The 13,824-nt window shown below is 36.5% G+C and overlaps 1 protein-coding gene across 3 annotated transcripts in view; it reads right to left on the reverse strand.

Annotated features, from left to right (window-relative positions):
* Strip (striatin interacting protein) overlaps positions 1–13,824 on the reverse strand; it is a 367,915-nt gene that overhangs the window by 203,290 nt on the left and 150,801 nt on the right. For all 3 annotated transcript variants that reach the window (XM_090400054.1, XM_090400055.1, XM_090400053.1), the window contains one exon: positions 8,858–9,046. In XM_090400054.1, coding sequence (XP_090256180.1) covers positions 8,858–9,046 — 189 coding nt within the window. The remainder of the gene's footprint in view (positions 1–8,857; positions 9,047–13,824) is intronic.

Raw genomic sequence — 13,824 nt, forward strand, 5'->3', positions numbered from 1 at the left:
CATACACACAATGTATCTGACCCCACAAAAGAGAGGTACAAGAACCTATAGCACATCAGTGCAGCGTGTGTGTGGGGGGGGGTGCTGGTAAGGATTGAGAAGGAAGAAATTTATTGATATTTTCTTCAAAGAGCTGGAGGTTGTATTGCTGGAAAACACATTATGAGAAAGGCTGTTTCAAACGACAGAGGTATATGGAACAGAGCCCAACAGAAAGCGGAGGAATGATGTTTACCAGTTCATTGGAACAATGACAATGGAAGAAGTACCTGTACTTCTTCCATTGTCTACCTAAAAGTAGCTACAGAGCTGAAACACTGCATCTCTAAGATAGAAGTCCAAGCGAGTGTGTGAGGGAAAGAACATCTATGAGCCGAATTGTTCTTTTCTGGGCAGTATCAAGAATTTTTAGGGATATTTTAGGCACAATTCCTAATGTGCAACAGTATTCTAAGGATAGTAAATTTAGGATTTGTATAAAGTTAGTAGCTGAGTGGGTATAAAAATAGCATTTTGATTGGAAAAAAAAAAAAAAAAAAAAAACTAGTTTTTTAGAGGCTGGAGGTAAATGTTGGTCCAAGTATAGAGATCTGATCCTGTCTGGTAATTTGTGTAATACTGAAGGTAAGGATAGGTGACCTGAGATGATCACCGATTGTCCTTGCCCCAATGAGGGATGGTATGGAAATCAGTGTTTAAGTCATTGGGATTGCAGATGCTTGGGATGTCTGAGAATTACATAATTTGTTAGAGTAGGATGAATGGAGCGTATTATTGTTGACAAACCTGTGAATAGGATTGGTGTAGATCCTATTCACAGGTACTCAATACCAATGGAGTAGATCTTTATGTATAGGAGAAAATGGTAGATTGGTGATATATAATGGAGCCATGAGGCACTCCTGCATTGGTGGCAAAGCTCAGAGAATCCACCATGACACACAGTGAATGACCAGAAGGAATGCCAACTATGCAATTACAGAGGATGGCAGGTAGATAGCAAGAAGACAGTTTGCAAAGCAGGTCTCAATGGCAAACATGATCGCAAGCCCTGGAAATGTCTTAGGCAATAGTGCACATTTCTCCAAACTCTTCAATGGTAAGTGTTCAGTGGTGGGTGAAGTAAGCTAAGAGATCAACCATGGATCTAAATGAGAAGAATCCATATTGGTGGTCGCTGACTAACTGGTGGGCCTCTAAATAGTGAAGCTGACTATCAATAAATTTCTCCATTATTTTGGAGGACTGAAGTAATTGCAACTAATCAGTAACTGGTTGGATATATGTTTACTTCATTGGGTTAAATGTCATCTATGTATAGAAGATTGAAGACATGATAAAGACTGCTATAGCTTTAGAGCACACCAAGTGTACAATTGAAGAGATAACAAGAAGATTTTTCAGTATCCAAGTTATTTAATATTTTTCTTAAGACTTTTTGCTGAAAAAAAAAAAAAACACAAGAAGCATACTGTACTCAGTTACTGGCATACTAGGAGGAAGAGGAGATGTGCCTTTATTTTCTGTGCATGATTTGCGGGAAAACAGTGATGCCATCTGGGTAAGAGGTGGAAATGCAGGTGAAAAATTGGGTGCAAAATGGCCTTTGCAAGGGACCAGAAGGCATGCCATTTAAACAGGAGGTAAGTTTTCTGCTGTTGGCATTTATGAAGTTGAATTCAGATCTGCTAATGACTGTTTTACATTTATTATATAATTCAGCATAAGGATTCTTGATGCAAACCACTTAAAATAAGCTCATTGGTTTTTCTTCAATTCCTTTACTACTTTCTGGTAAATTAGGGTTTGAAAAGTGGATCAGAATTTTGAGTCAAATGGGGAATGAATGCCTTCATGTAAGAATAATTTGACTCACTCAATCAGAGCAAGTGTTTGGGTCAGAGAAGTGGAAGCAATAGTCAGACCACAGAAAGGAAGAATAGAAATTCCAGGTCATTCCACTTAGCACCTTTTAGTGCCAAAGGACACAAGAGGGGGGGGGGGTAGTTGAATGAAGGACATTCTGAGAGAGGACACTTGCACATGATTGTGATCTGAGTTACCAAGAGAAGAGGTGACTTCTGTTGTGTATTTGGTAGGAGAACCGGTTACAAACAGATGAAGAGTATTGGAAGAGTAAACAAGGTTATCAGGAATTCGGGTAAGTGTACAATTGTGTTAAGTCACTGCTTATAGCAAACAATTCTGCATCTCATCCAAGTTGGTCAGTGATGTTGGAAAAAGAGCTGTAGGAATTGTGGACGTTAAAGTCACCCAGGAAGATGACATCACTATTTGGACAGCTGGACTGCAGATAGCCAAGCTTCGTGGAGGGATGGGTGAAGAGGTCAGAGCAGCTTTTGGAGTTTGGTGATTGGGTAAATGCAGCAGATGAATATTAATAAATTGGACAAGGAAACTGTGAACCAGAGGATAAAGCATTTTGTGATGAAATAATAAAAGCTTTAATTTTCATCTGATTTGCATACTAGGTTACAATGGATGGAAGTGCGAGCACACACAGACATTTAATTTTAAAAATAAGGTTGAGAGTTGGCTAAGAGTAGTTTTCCTTAGTCATCGCTTTATGTTGTGAAGAGAGATGATTACCAATATAACTAAACAATAACCCATAAGTTATTATGAGTTTAGTTATATTAATAAAAATAGATTAGGAAAATTAGTCGAGGTTGCTGACTTTCTGAAGCAAGAGTTGGATACTCTATTGTGTCAAGAGTCAAATTATTAGTACATGAGATAATCATTGCAGGCTCTCACTGATAAGACCTCGATAAAAGTCTAAACTGGTCTGGGTAGTGGCCCTTCACAATAACACATAACCAAGTTTCCAATTAGCCCATATAGCATTATACACACCTGAAAGGATATGTGCTTTATGTTATGAGATACTAAGGCAATTAATGTGAATTCATAAAGAAAGCATTAGATGTTGTTCACTATTGATAATAATACCTAATGGTATAAACCAGCATTCTTCAATCTTTTTACACCTGCGAACCGGGGAAAATAGGAGAAATATTTCGTGGACCGGCTGACGGCTAAGACAGAAACATAAACCAATGTAGATAGTATTTTATTTATTAAATCCAATGTTATAAAATTACAATTTTTAGCTAGTGTGACATCTGCTGCTGCATAGAGGTTAGAAAATTTGATATATGTGGCTGGAGCTTTGTTTTTGAGAGACGAAGAATTTTTTTGGCGGGAAGCCAGGAAATTTCTGCGAACAAGTGCCGGTCAGCGAATCATAGGTTGAAGAACAAGGGTATAAACAACACCAAGAGGGGAAAAGCGGATCACAGGTTGAAGAACAAGGGTATAAACAACACCAAGAGGGAAATAGCAGATCACAGGTTGAAAAACAAGGGTATAAACAACACCAAGAGGGAAAAAGCAGATCACAGGTTGAAAAATAAGGGTATAAACAACACCAAGAGGGAAAAAGCAGATCACAGGTTGAAGAACAAGGGTATAAACAACATCAAGAGAGAAAAAATACATTTTTTTAAAATTTTATTATTATTTTTTATATGTTGAGCCCATACATGAGAGTTTGGTTGATCAATCTCATTAGTACCATATATGGGTAGTGGGTTGGGAAAGGAGAAACTTGTTTACATTTAATTTAAAATCCCATATATTGTATTTGTAAGATGAAGATGGTAAAGTATTGATGGACAAGACAAAAAACATACACAGATGGACAAGATATTGCAGTGAACTACAAAAAAATCAACTACATAATACTGCAACAGAAGTAATCAAAGAACTAAAAGCAATCTCTCCATCAGCAGAGATCTTTGAAAATGACATCTTGGAAGAGGAAGTGAATAAGGCTACAAAACATCTCAAGAACAACAAGAGTCCTGGAGATGACAACATAATAGACGAGATGTTAAAATATGGGGGAGAATCAGTTGTAAAAGAAATACATAAGCTATGTAATGAAATATGGAGATCAGGGTATGCCCCTGAAGAGTGGAAGAAATCGGTCTTGGTTGTTCTTCATAAGAAAAGCAGTGCTTTAGAATGCACTAATTATTGCATTAATGAGCAAAGTACTGATGAAAATACTAACAGAATGCCTGAAGAGTCATATGGAGGCACATCTTCCTGATGAGCAAGCCGGATTTCAAAAAGATCGAAGTACAGTGCAACAAATACTTGCACTAAGACTAATAGCAGAGAAAGCTCACAGAAAGAACAAAAAAAAATATACTGCTGATTCGTGGACTTCCAAAAAGCATTTGATAATATTGATCAAAATATAACATGGGCTGTCTTGGAATCATATGTTGTGGACAATAAATTGATCCGCCTGCTGAAAGATATAAACAGCCAAGCACAAGCAAAAATCAGAATAGCAGGCGAGACTGGAAATTGGTTTGCCACTAGTCAAGGCACAAGACAAGGGGACCCAATATCACCAATCATCTTCATCACACATCTGGGAAGAACACTAGATAAGATTAAAGAAGAAGGTAGAGGCATTTCAATAAATGGCATGAGAATAAACTACCTCTGCTTTGCAGATGACATTGTTCTGATCGAAGAAGATGCAGCAAGGCTGAAGCAGACATTGCAAACACTATACACAGAAGGAAAAAGATATGGGCTAAATGTCAACTTTGAAAAAACTAAAACAATGATATTCGGACAACAGGAGTTACTGAACAGAGTTATGATAGACAGATTTCAACTGGAGAATGTGGAACACTTCACATATCTTGGATGCCACATGACGCATGACTTGGACCCCAAAAATGAGATAAAAATCAGAATAACCAGAGCAACAACTATTTTAAAAGCCATGGACAAAATATGGAAGAGCTGAGCTATAAAGATGCAAACTAAACTGCGCATTGTAGAAACCTGTATCTTCAGCAACATATGTATCCAAGTGTAAGCAAACAAAGTTTGCGCCTGAAAATAAACTTCCAACATCTTTCTCTAAATCCAGAGTAATTCAATAATAAGGTGATACACCTGTTGGCAACTCCTACAGGTAAATATGACCTCTCCTATTGCTTCTGCCTTAGTATCTCCACATTTGGGTCTGCCTCCCACTGACGAGACCTCAATAAAGGTTGAAACCGGTCTGGGTAGTGGCCCTTCCCTTAATGCATAGCAGTATACATGTCCTCAAGGAGATGTGCTTTGCATTATGGGAGATACTGAGACAAGGAGTGATGAAAGCTTGGTTCACCTTTGCTCAGAGTTGCCTGGTGTTGCACTACCTTACCTCAGTCCTGAAGATATTTTCAGGTGTAAACTTTGTTTGCTTACACTTGGATAAAGGATTAAACTAAATTTATTATAGTCTAACCAAGTGAAAAATAAAATTCCAACTACGAGTAGCTTCTTTCCCACCACTAGTTGAAGGAGTACTGGTGTCTTCATTTCTATCACTATTCAGGAAACGCTTCATGATCAATTGTTCATAATCAAGTCGACTTTAAGAGGTAAACAAATCAGTACAATTGCACTGAAACAAGCACCAATGAAATGTCATTAAGTCACTGCTTTCTGCTGCATGTGTATAGTGCTGCTGGAACAGGATGCAGCCATGCTAAACTATGACCTGAGGAGTTAGTTTGGGATTAGATGCCATATGGAATATCAGCCCACAAATTAATAAATGGGCAAGGGAATTATCAGCTCCTCTGACCAAGCTGTTTAACGTAAGCCTCAGTACTGGGAAAGTGCCAATGGAGTGGAAAGAGGGCAAAATTTCCGTCTCGGAGCCTCATGATAGAATAGACCAATCAGCATCTTAGGAGTAGTGAAGGTATTAATTAGAAAAATTGGTGAAAGACAGGACTAGGTAGATATTATATCCTATAAAGACTGACATGGTTTTGTGAAGGGTGAGTCTTGCCTTAGTAATTTGTTTACTTGTTATAATCAAGTAATAATGGAGTTGGATAAGAGAAATGGCTGCTCAGTGATATTGCGAGACTTATCAAAAGCATTTGACAAGATTTCACATAGCACATTACTGCATAAATTGGAGCAAACAGGCACAGATATGAATCTGGTGATTTAGATTAGAGGGTGGCTGATGGACATATAATCACTGTCATCATCATCTATTTCCTGATTTATACCCTCAAAGGGTGTTCAGGCTACTATAACAGCACTACAAGATTAAATTTACATTATTATTAATCTCATATCAACAATATTCCTCCAAATTAGTCTATTACTTGTCAGCATAATTAGATATTGTCATATCTAACATTTTGTGCTTCTACTTATGACTGAATCAATCCACCTAGACCTTGGACTACCTCTGGGTCTCTTTTCTGGCATCTCAGCATCAAACACCTGTTTTACGAAACTTTCCTCACCATTCTATTTAAGTGACCATTGGCCATACCACTTTAGATTAGTTCTGCTTACACATTCTTGAATGCTAACAATGTCAAGTTCCTTTCTAATAACTTCATTTTTCATAGGCACAAACTTCAAACTTTAAAGCATTTGGTCTTTTCATTCCTTCACTGTATATATAGAAAACCTACTCACATAAGCAGATGCATTCATAAACTCTCCCAACACCACCCTTCTCAACAATATGGCATTATTAAAACTAACCAGAAGAGCCCACAATCTTTGTTCCAGTGGAAATGCCATTTCAACTGAACTCAACCACATACACAACACCTTCCTTTCCAATGGCTACAGCAATTACAGATTAAAAAAATAATCTGTTTCTTCCCCATTCCCTGATCATCTCTTCAGAAGGAGTTCAAAAATGCCATTACCATACCCTACATCTATGGCATATCAAAAAAAATAGCCAGGTCCTTAAAAAAGTACAACCTCCACACAGTGTTTAAGCCCCACTGTAAACTTGCTACCCTTTTCCGTTCTACCAAAGTTCAGCTCCCTCCTCTCTCAGTGCCTGGAGTTTATAAAGTACTCTGTTGTTCCTGAAGGCTGTCTTACTTTGGACAGACAAGATCAGCAACAATCCACTTAGAAAAGCAGAAATCATACATCATACAAAGCCTTGAAAACAAGTGTTTACATAAAATAAATAAAATATCATGGACTGAAATGGAAAACAATCAGGATATCAGAGAGGAATTACACTACAATATTTCAATAATAACAAGAATCAGAAAGAAAAAAAAACAGTTACAGTGGTATGTGCAAAAAATGCTGACTAACAGGCTTCTTCAAATTTGCCAAAATGGAAGAGCATAAGAAAAGACACTGTCAGGCAGAGCTAAAAAAATTGTAAACATCAAGAGTATAAGTGGTCTGAACTCTTACAGAAATTTAAATAACTTGACCCGATAGAATGGACTGGAAAGATACTGTTCATGGTAGCTTCAACCTGCCTTAAGATGATAATGAAGACGGAAATAAAATCTGAACTTGCTGGATGGAATTTAATGAACTATAATATTTAAGATCACTATTAAAATGGTCAACTCATTTCAATTTTGGTTTCAAGTGGATCATTTGCAGTGATAAAATTAGTTTAATAAATAAAAATTGTGTGTAAAAAATAACTACATAAGTCCAAAGCATGTTCATGATATTTCATAAAATGCATTGTTCTTTGATACACTTGTCTGATTTTGACATCTTGCATTCTTTCTACTCCTCTTGTAAGTTTTTCCAGTTTCTCATTAAATCATCACATAAAGAACACCATTAATTCTTTAACAATTTTAAGAAATGCAGTTATTGATACTGGAGGAAGTTAGATGTCTATCCTGAATCATCATATGGTTTAACAGTCACCAATTTCTTCTTTTTCATCCATCAAATGACAGATTGGGTCCCCTATGAAGAATTTTTGCCATCTTGCTCTATCTCTGGCCATTTCTATCATCTCTCCCTCTCTGAAGCTTGATAATTGGAATCTTTCCTTCAAAGACTATAACCAAGTTCTTTTTGGTCTGCCTCTTGAATGTCTCCCTCCAATGATTCATTTCAAGGCTATATCTGGTAATCTCCGAGAGGACATTCTCTAGATGCATCCAAAACATCTTAATTGTTGTTTAAGAAGTATATCTATGATATCTTCTCTATACTTTAATTTGTGCTTGGTTTACTCATCTGTTTTGTGTTCTGACCAGCGAGTCCTATTTATTTTTCTTAAGCATTTCATTTTGAATTGCTCTGATTTTCTGTATTTCTTTCTGACTAAGTCTCCATGTCAGTTCCATATGTTATGTTAGAGTAGTAAGTATATAATAATGGTTTTACAGAGTGTTAGTTTGAGGCTTTTTTTTTTTTTGAAATGCTGTTATTTTTCCATATTTGGTTTAATTTATTCATATTAGACCATCCTATGTTGAGTCTGTATTTCTGCGTTGTTGAGGTTATGAGTAAAGAGACTGCCAAGATATGTAAATTTCTTTATCTGTTCAAGTATATGATTTTTCTAAGTTTACTGAAATTTTTTACTCAACTCCTTTTTTCATTGTTTTTGTTTTGCTTGGATTGTAAGCAAAACAAAATTTCTAAATCATTCTTAAAGTGTAACAGAGTGGAATGAATACACTTCTGAATAACACCACTGTACTTCACTAGGAAAATCAGATTACAAATTAAGATGCTGTAGATGTAAACATAGTTGCAAGATCCATATTATTATAAAATGAAAGACAGTTTTATCATTTTATAATAAGATGAGAATCAAAGTTTCCCTAACATCTTATCCAGTTTATTTTTTTCACACAAAGTTGAATTTATTGTTCAAAAGGAAATAAGTTTCTCACTATTTTATTTCTCAAAGTGAAAATATTTGCATCTTTTAGCAAAAGTGGTTTTCATCAAAAGTAACTGCTGCCTAATAAACATCTTGATTACTTACCCTTTTGAATGGTCGATTATTCTTTCTTTGTTGCTGTGCTTCTATGAGATCAGCAGCAGAAGCAGGAGGAGAGGCAGCTCTCATAGTTCTTGTAACCTCTACAGTATCATCTGGAACAGGTGGCAAGCCAGCTTCATCTCTATATTTGGATTTCAGATCTCTCAACTGCTCTGTCCCTCCCAATGATACCTAGCAACACCAGTTAAATTCTAATGGTTATTATTCTTGTTATGTCTATAAGTCCGTGACATAAAACATGGATCTACAGCTAAACAAAATCCTAATGCATAATTGATTAAATAAGACATGCATGCAAAGTATTATGCATACAAATTTCACTAACAGCAATTAAATATGATTTGATAAACAAAAAAACATGACAATACCCAATTATTTTTTCTGTTCACTTTTTTTTAATGCTAATCCCACACACAAAAAAAGCTGTTTAGCCTATATATAATGGATAAGTAGAAAGAAGGGAGAAAAGCAAAACTTATATTACCTGAATGCGCATGCTGCACCTTTCAGAAAATACATATGAAAGCAGGTTATTCTATACACAGCAGATAAGGGAATAGGAGTTAAGAAATTAGGACATAATTGCTCATCCTGCAACAGCATAGATATTTGTAAATTCAGAATTGTAAACAGGGATTGATACATCATTTGACTAAGTTGGATTTTTATGCTAATTTGTTCTTTTGAGAAAAGATAGTTCACAGTTATGCATCATTTGAAAATTTGATAATTCCATTTGCAGTGATATGAACATAAGCTAATGCATATCTGTTACAGTATTTACAAACATGTTTTGAGTTTATTATTATTATTATTATTTACTTCTATATAAGTAAACATCATAAAGAATTTTGCCATTTTTTTTACAGTCGCGATGCAGTTTCCTGCTGACCACCAAAATTAACTTCAAAAGAAGGGTACTGTCCAGTCAAGATTCACACCAGAATGCCTAAAGATGTCATATAATAGATATGCTGAGCCACTGAGCACAGAAGGAGACTACACTTCTTTGAAAGAAGTCACAGACACCATTGTATGAAGAACAAACAGCCATGGTACCATGCCCACCTTAATAAGGTGTAGGACCTCCTTTCACTGCAATATCTGCAGCAATCCAATAGGCATATTATCCACAGGCATAAGATAATGATCAAGGGAAATTTTGGACCATTCTACCTGTAGGCATGTAATGAGGTCCTGGACTGTTATGGTGCGGATGTCCTTTGATCTCACTCGACACTCTAGTTCAGTGATTCTCAACCTTTTTTTCATCACGGTACACTTTTAATCATTTTAAAATTTGGCAGCACACTAACAATAAGATAAACTTAAAAGAATTTTACTTGGTTAATTAATTCATGTACCTATAATATATTTTGTAAAAATAGCATACAATAATAATTTGCAATAAATATAAAATGAAATTGCATTACAAAGTAAACAAAATGTTTATTTAATGATAAATTACATTTAATGCGAAATTTGAGCATGTTTTTTTTTTTGATAATGAAGTTATATTTGGGCATATAAATGATAATGCTACTCTCATTTCGTGATCAAGATTTAAAAGTCTGGATCTTTTTTTCGTTTTTATATCGGTCAAAGCCGAAAATCCGAATTCGCACAAATAAGATGTGGAAAATTGTAATAACACTTAAAGCTTTTTGTGATATTGTTGGATAATCGTATCTAAGATTAATCCAGAACGAATTAATTGATTCTTCTGAATGTTTTGAAATTAAATCTCAGTTATTACACACAGAAATCAGTTCTTCTTTCAAAGTAGTTCATACACCAATGTGTCGTTTATCACAAATGGATTCCGAATCCAATCAAATTTTTTTATTTCTAAATTTGGAAAGTAATGAACAATTTTTTCTGACTTGTCTGACGCCGCTTATGTATGGATATTCACAGTGGCAGCACACTTAAAAAATCTCGCGGCACACCAAAGTGCCATGGCACAGTGGTTGAGAATCACTGCTCTAGTTCATTCTGCAGATGTTCAATAAGGTTGAGATCAGGACTTTGTAGAAGCCAGTCAAGTGTGGTGACATTCATTTACACAAAAAAACACGCGGTTACAGCACAGGCCTTATAATACAGTGCATTGTCTTGCCGAAAGAGACAATGGTCAGTTCCATTGAAACCCCACAAAGTAAGAAGCATTGTCCAGAATGTTCAGATACCTCTCAGAGTTCAATGTTCATGGCATCACAAACAAAGATCTGCAGCCAAACCAGGAAAAACAGGACCATACCATCACATCGCTACCTCCCAATTTCATAGTAGGCATTACACACTCTGGTAAGTCATTGATGGAGCATCCACTGCACCTGTCCACCTGTTCAGTAGAGGATGGAGTGCGATTTGTCACTCCAATACATGGCTTTCCAAGCTTCCACATCCCACTGCACACACACACTCTTTGCACCACTGAAGCAAATGCTGCATGTTGGTTCGGGTAACGAGGGACTTGCATATTGCAGTCTTACCATGGAAACCCATGTTATCAGCATTGGTTCTGAATGCTTTTGTGCAGATTCATGTTCCAGTCAATGTCCGGAACTTCACATTTAATGTGCCAGCTGAAGAATGGCAGTGTTTACATATTATCATTCATAGGCCCTACGGTCATGTTAGGTGAGTGCAGTGGGTCATCCACTGCAGGTAGCAGTTGTAGTTGACCCCCTAGCTTCCATCTCATTCAGTATGGTATCACTGATTGTTGACCTGGGATGGCCTAATTATTTGTCAACAATTTGCTGAATAGATAGGCCTGCAACATGGCATCCTATCACAATGGCTCTTTCAAACTCCATCAGTTCCCTTCTTGCAGCTATTTCACCCGGACACAGTTGCACTGATTTGGCAGCATCATATTCTTCCAATATGTGACTCGTTTATGTAGTATGATACACCTTGCCCATGGGAGTGTCTGTCAATTTCTTTCCAAGCAGTGTATGTATAATACAATGGCTGTAAAAGTAAGTTGAATTACAAATACTCTGGATTATCAGAATCTACTTAGAAGGCCAAAGATACTAACAAATGCATGGAGTGGCATTGCGTCCAGTGTAGAGAAAAACTGAGAGGCAAAAGGCAGCCCATCAAAGGCAGTAAAAACCAACAAGGTAAGTCACTTCCAGACTTATTTTATGCAAGTAACATAGATGTGATGAAAAGCATGATACAAGATTTATTAAACTCACATGGAAGAAATAAAGAAAAAATTCGAAGCATACGAAGTTCATAAGAAAATTCCAAGTAAACAGTTGCTGACATAAAACACAAACTGATGGAAGTGACAGAGACGCAAGAAAAGAGAAAACACAGAACTAAGAAATGAAGTAAACATCCTAAAAATACAGATGGAACATATGATACAAAACCAAAGGGAACAAGAACTATCTGTAGAGGGAATCCTGAGCAACAAAGCAGAAGACTTGTCCGCCCAAATAATGGTAGCCACAAATGTAGGAATTCCTGTGATGACAATAGATTAGATATCACTTTAGATATCACCTTGTTATTTTGCAGATTGCAAAATAACAAGGATAAACCAGCACCGACATCTAAGCAGAAAAAAAAAAAAAAAATCTGAGAGACTGTATCCTTATTGCATGCAAAAAACTTAAGCAATACTTAACCTACAGCAATCACGATCACTATTATATGTAACAGAACATTGGACCCTGAACCTATTTTGAGACAGAAAGACAAAAACAAGGAAAAAATAAATAAATAACGTGGACTAAAGACTAATATTTATGTGAAAAACTAACAGAGTCGAGTATATATCCACTTTTGATCTAACTCACATGCCTGTATAACTTGGTTAAACCCCTCCTTTCAAATTAAAGGTAACTAAGTATCCTACACATTTTATGACTAATGCAACCCTAGGTGAATATGTTCAAACAAAACTCTTTCAAGCCACTGAACACATGGAACGGTTCTAAGGGATGGTGATTGCGTAATATTATTAAGTCCTGGACTTCATGATATATAACACATAGCCTCTCCAACTCAAATACCACCCTCACGTTCTCATGGTAGAACCTGTTATCACAAACGAGGCTCTGGTGACTGGATATCAGTGGTATAACCAAAATATCTACACGAGAGTAAATGCTCGTGTATAAAATGCATGCCTAGATGCTGAAATAGCAGCCCTACCCCCACAAATCTCCGAAAATTTAAATGCTGTTTTCAAGTCAGATAAGTGCAGAAATCAGACAAACTCCTTGGTATTGACTAAAGCTTGGAAAATTAGGACACGAATTGGCCAATGGAATGTTAAACCACCCTATCAAACAGGAAGACTAGCACCACTAAAAAAAGGAGTTGGAAAAATATAAAATTGAATTATAGAGAGTTAGCAAAGTAAGATAGAATGGTACTAGTAGAATAAATTTTCCCAGTGGGAATATGTTTCTTTATTCAGGAATACCTAATATAACTGTTATACATCAATATGGAGTTGGAATCCTCATGAGCAAAAGATTTAGTCAAACAATGATTGGGTGGAAACCAATTTCAGAACAAATAATAACAGTTAGAGGTGGTTAAGGGTCAAAGCTGTATAACTGAGAGGAGACCTCCACATAGCCTTTAAAGGAATGTGGAGAACTGACCAGGGCTTCTGACCTAATGTATAATTCTCGCCTTCTCGTGGTGCACCTGTTGGGTATCTATCTGGATACTGAATGAATGAGGATGGGCTGGCAATTTGGGATTTAGCTGACCAAATTGTATTCTTATTGGCTTAAACCAATATAGAAAATGATTATACAACATGATAAAATTTCATGCCGGCTGGGGCTACGCCCAGTTAAAAAAGTCCCCCCCCCCCTTCTTTTTGCCAGGGAACCAGGGCAAACAGCGAAAAGTCAGCTACTGGAACAAATCTGAAAGCACACCCCAACTCAACATCACCAGAGTTAAAG

This window comes from Typopeltis vanoorti, chromosome 11, assembly GCF_054136105.1.
Source record: "Typopeltis vanoorti isolate ZY-2024b chromosome 11, IOZ_Tvanoo_1.0, whole genome shotgun sequence".
In the NCBI taxonomy this organism is placed as follows: Eukaryota; Metazoa; Arthropoda; class Arachnida; order Uropygi; family Thelyphonidae; genus Typopeltis; species Typopeltis vanoorti.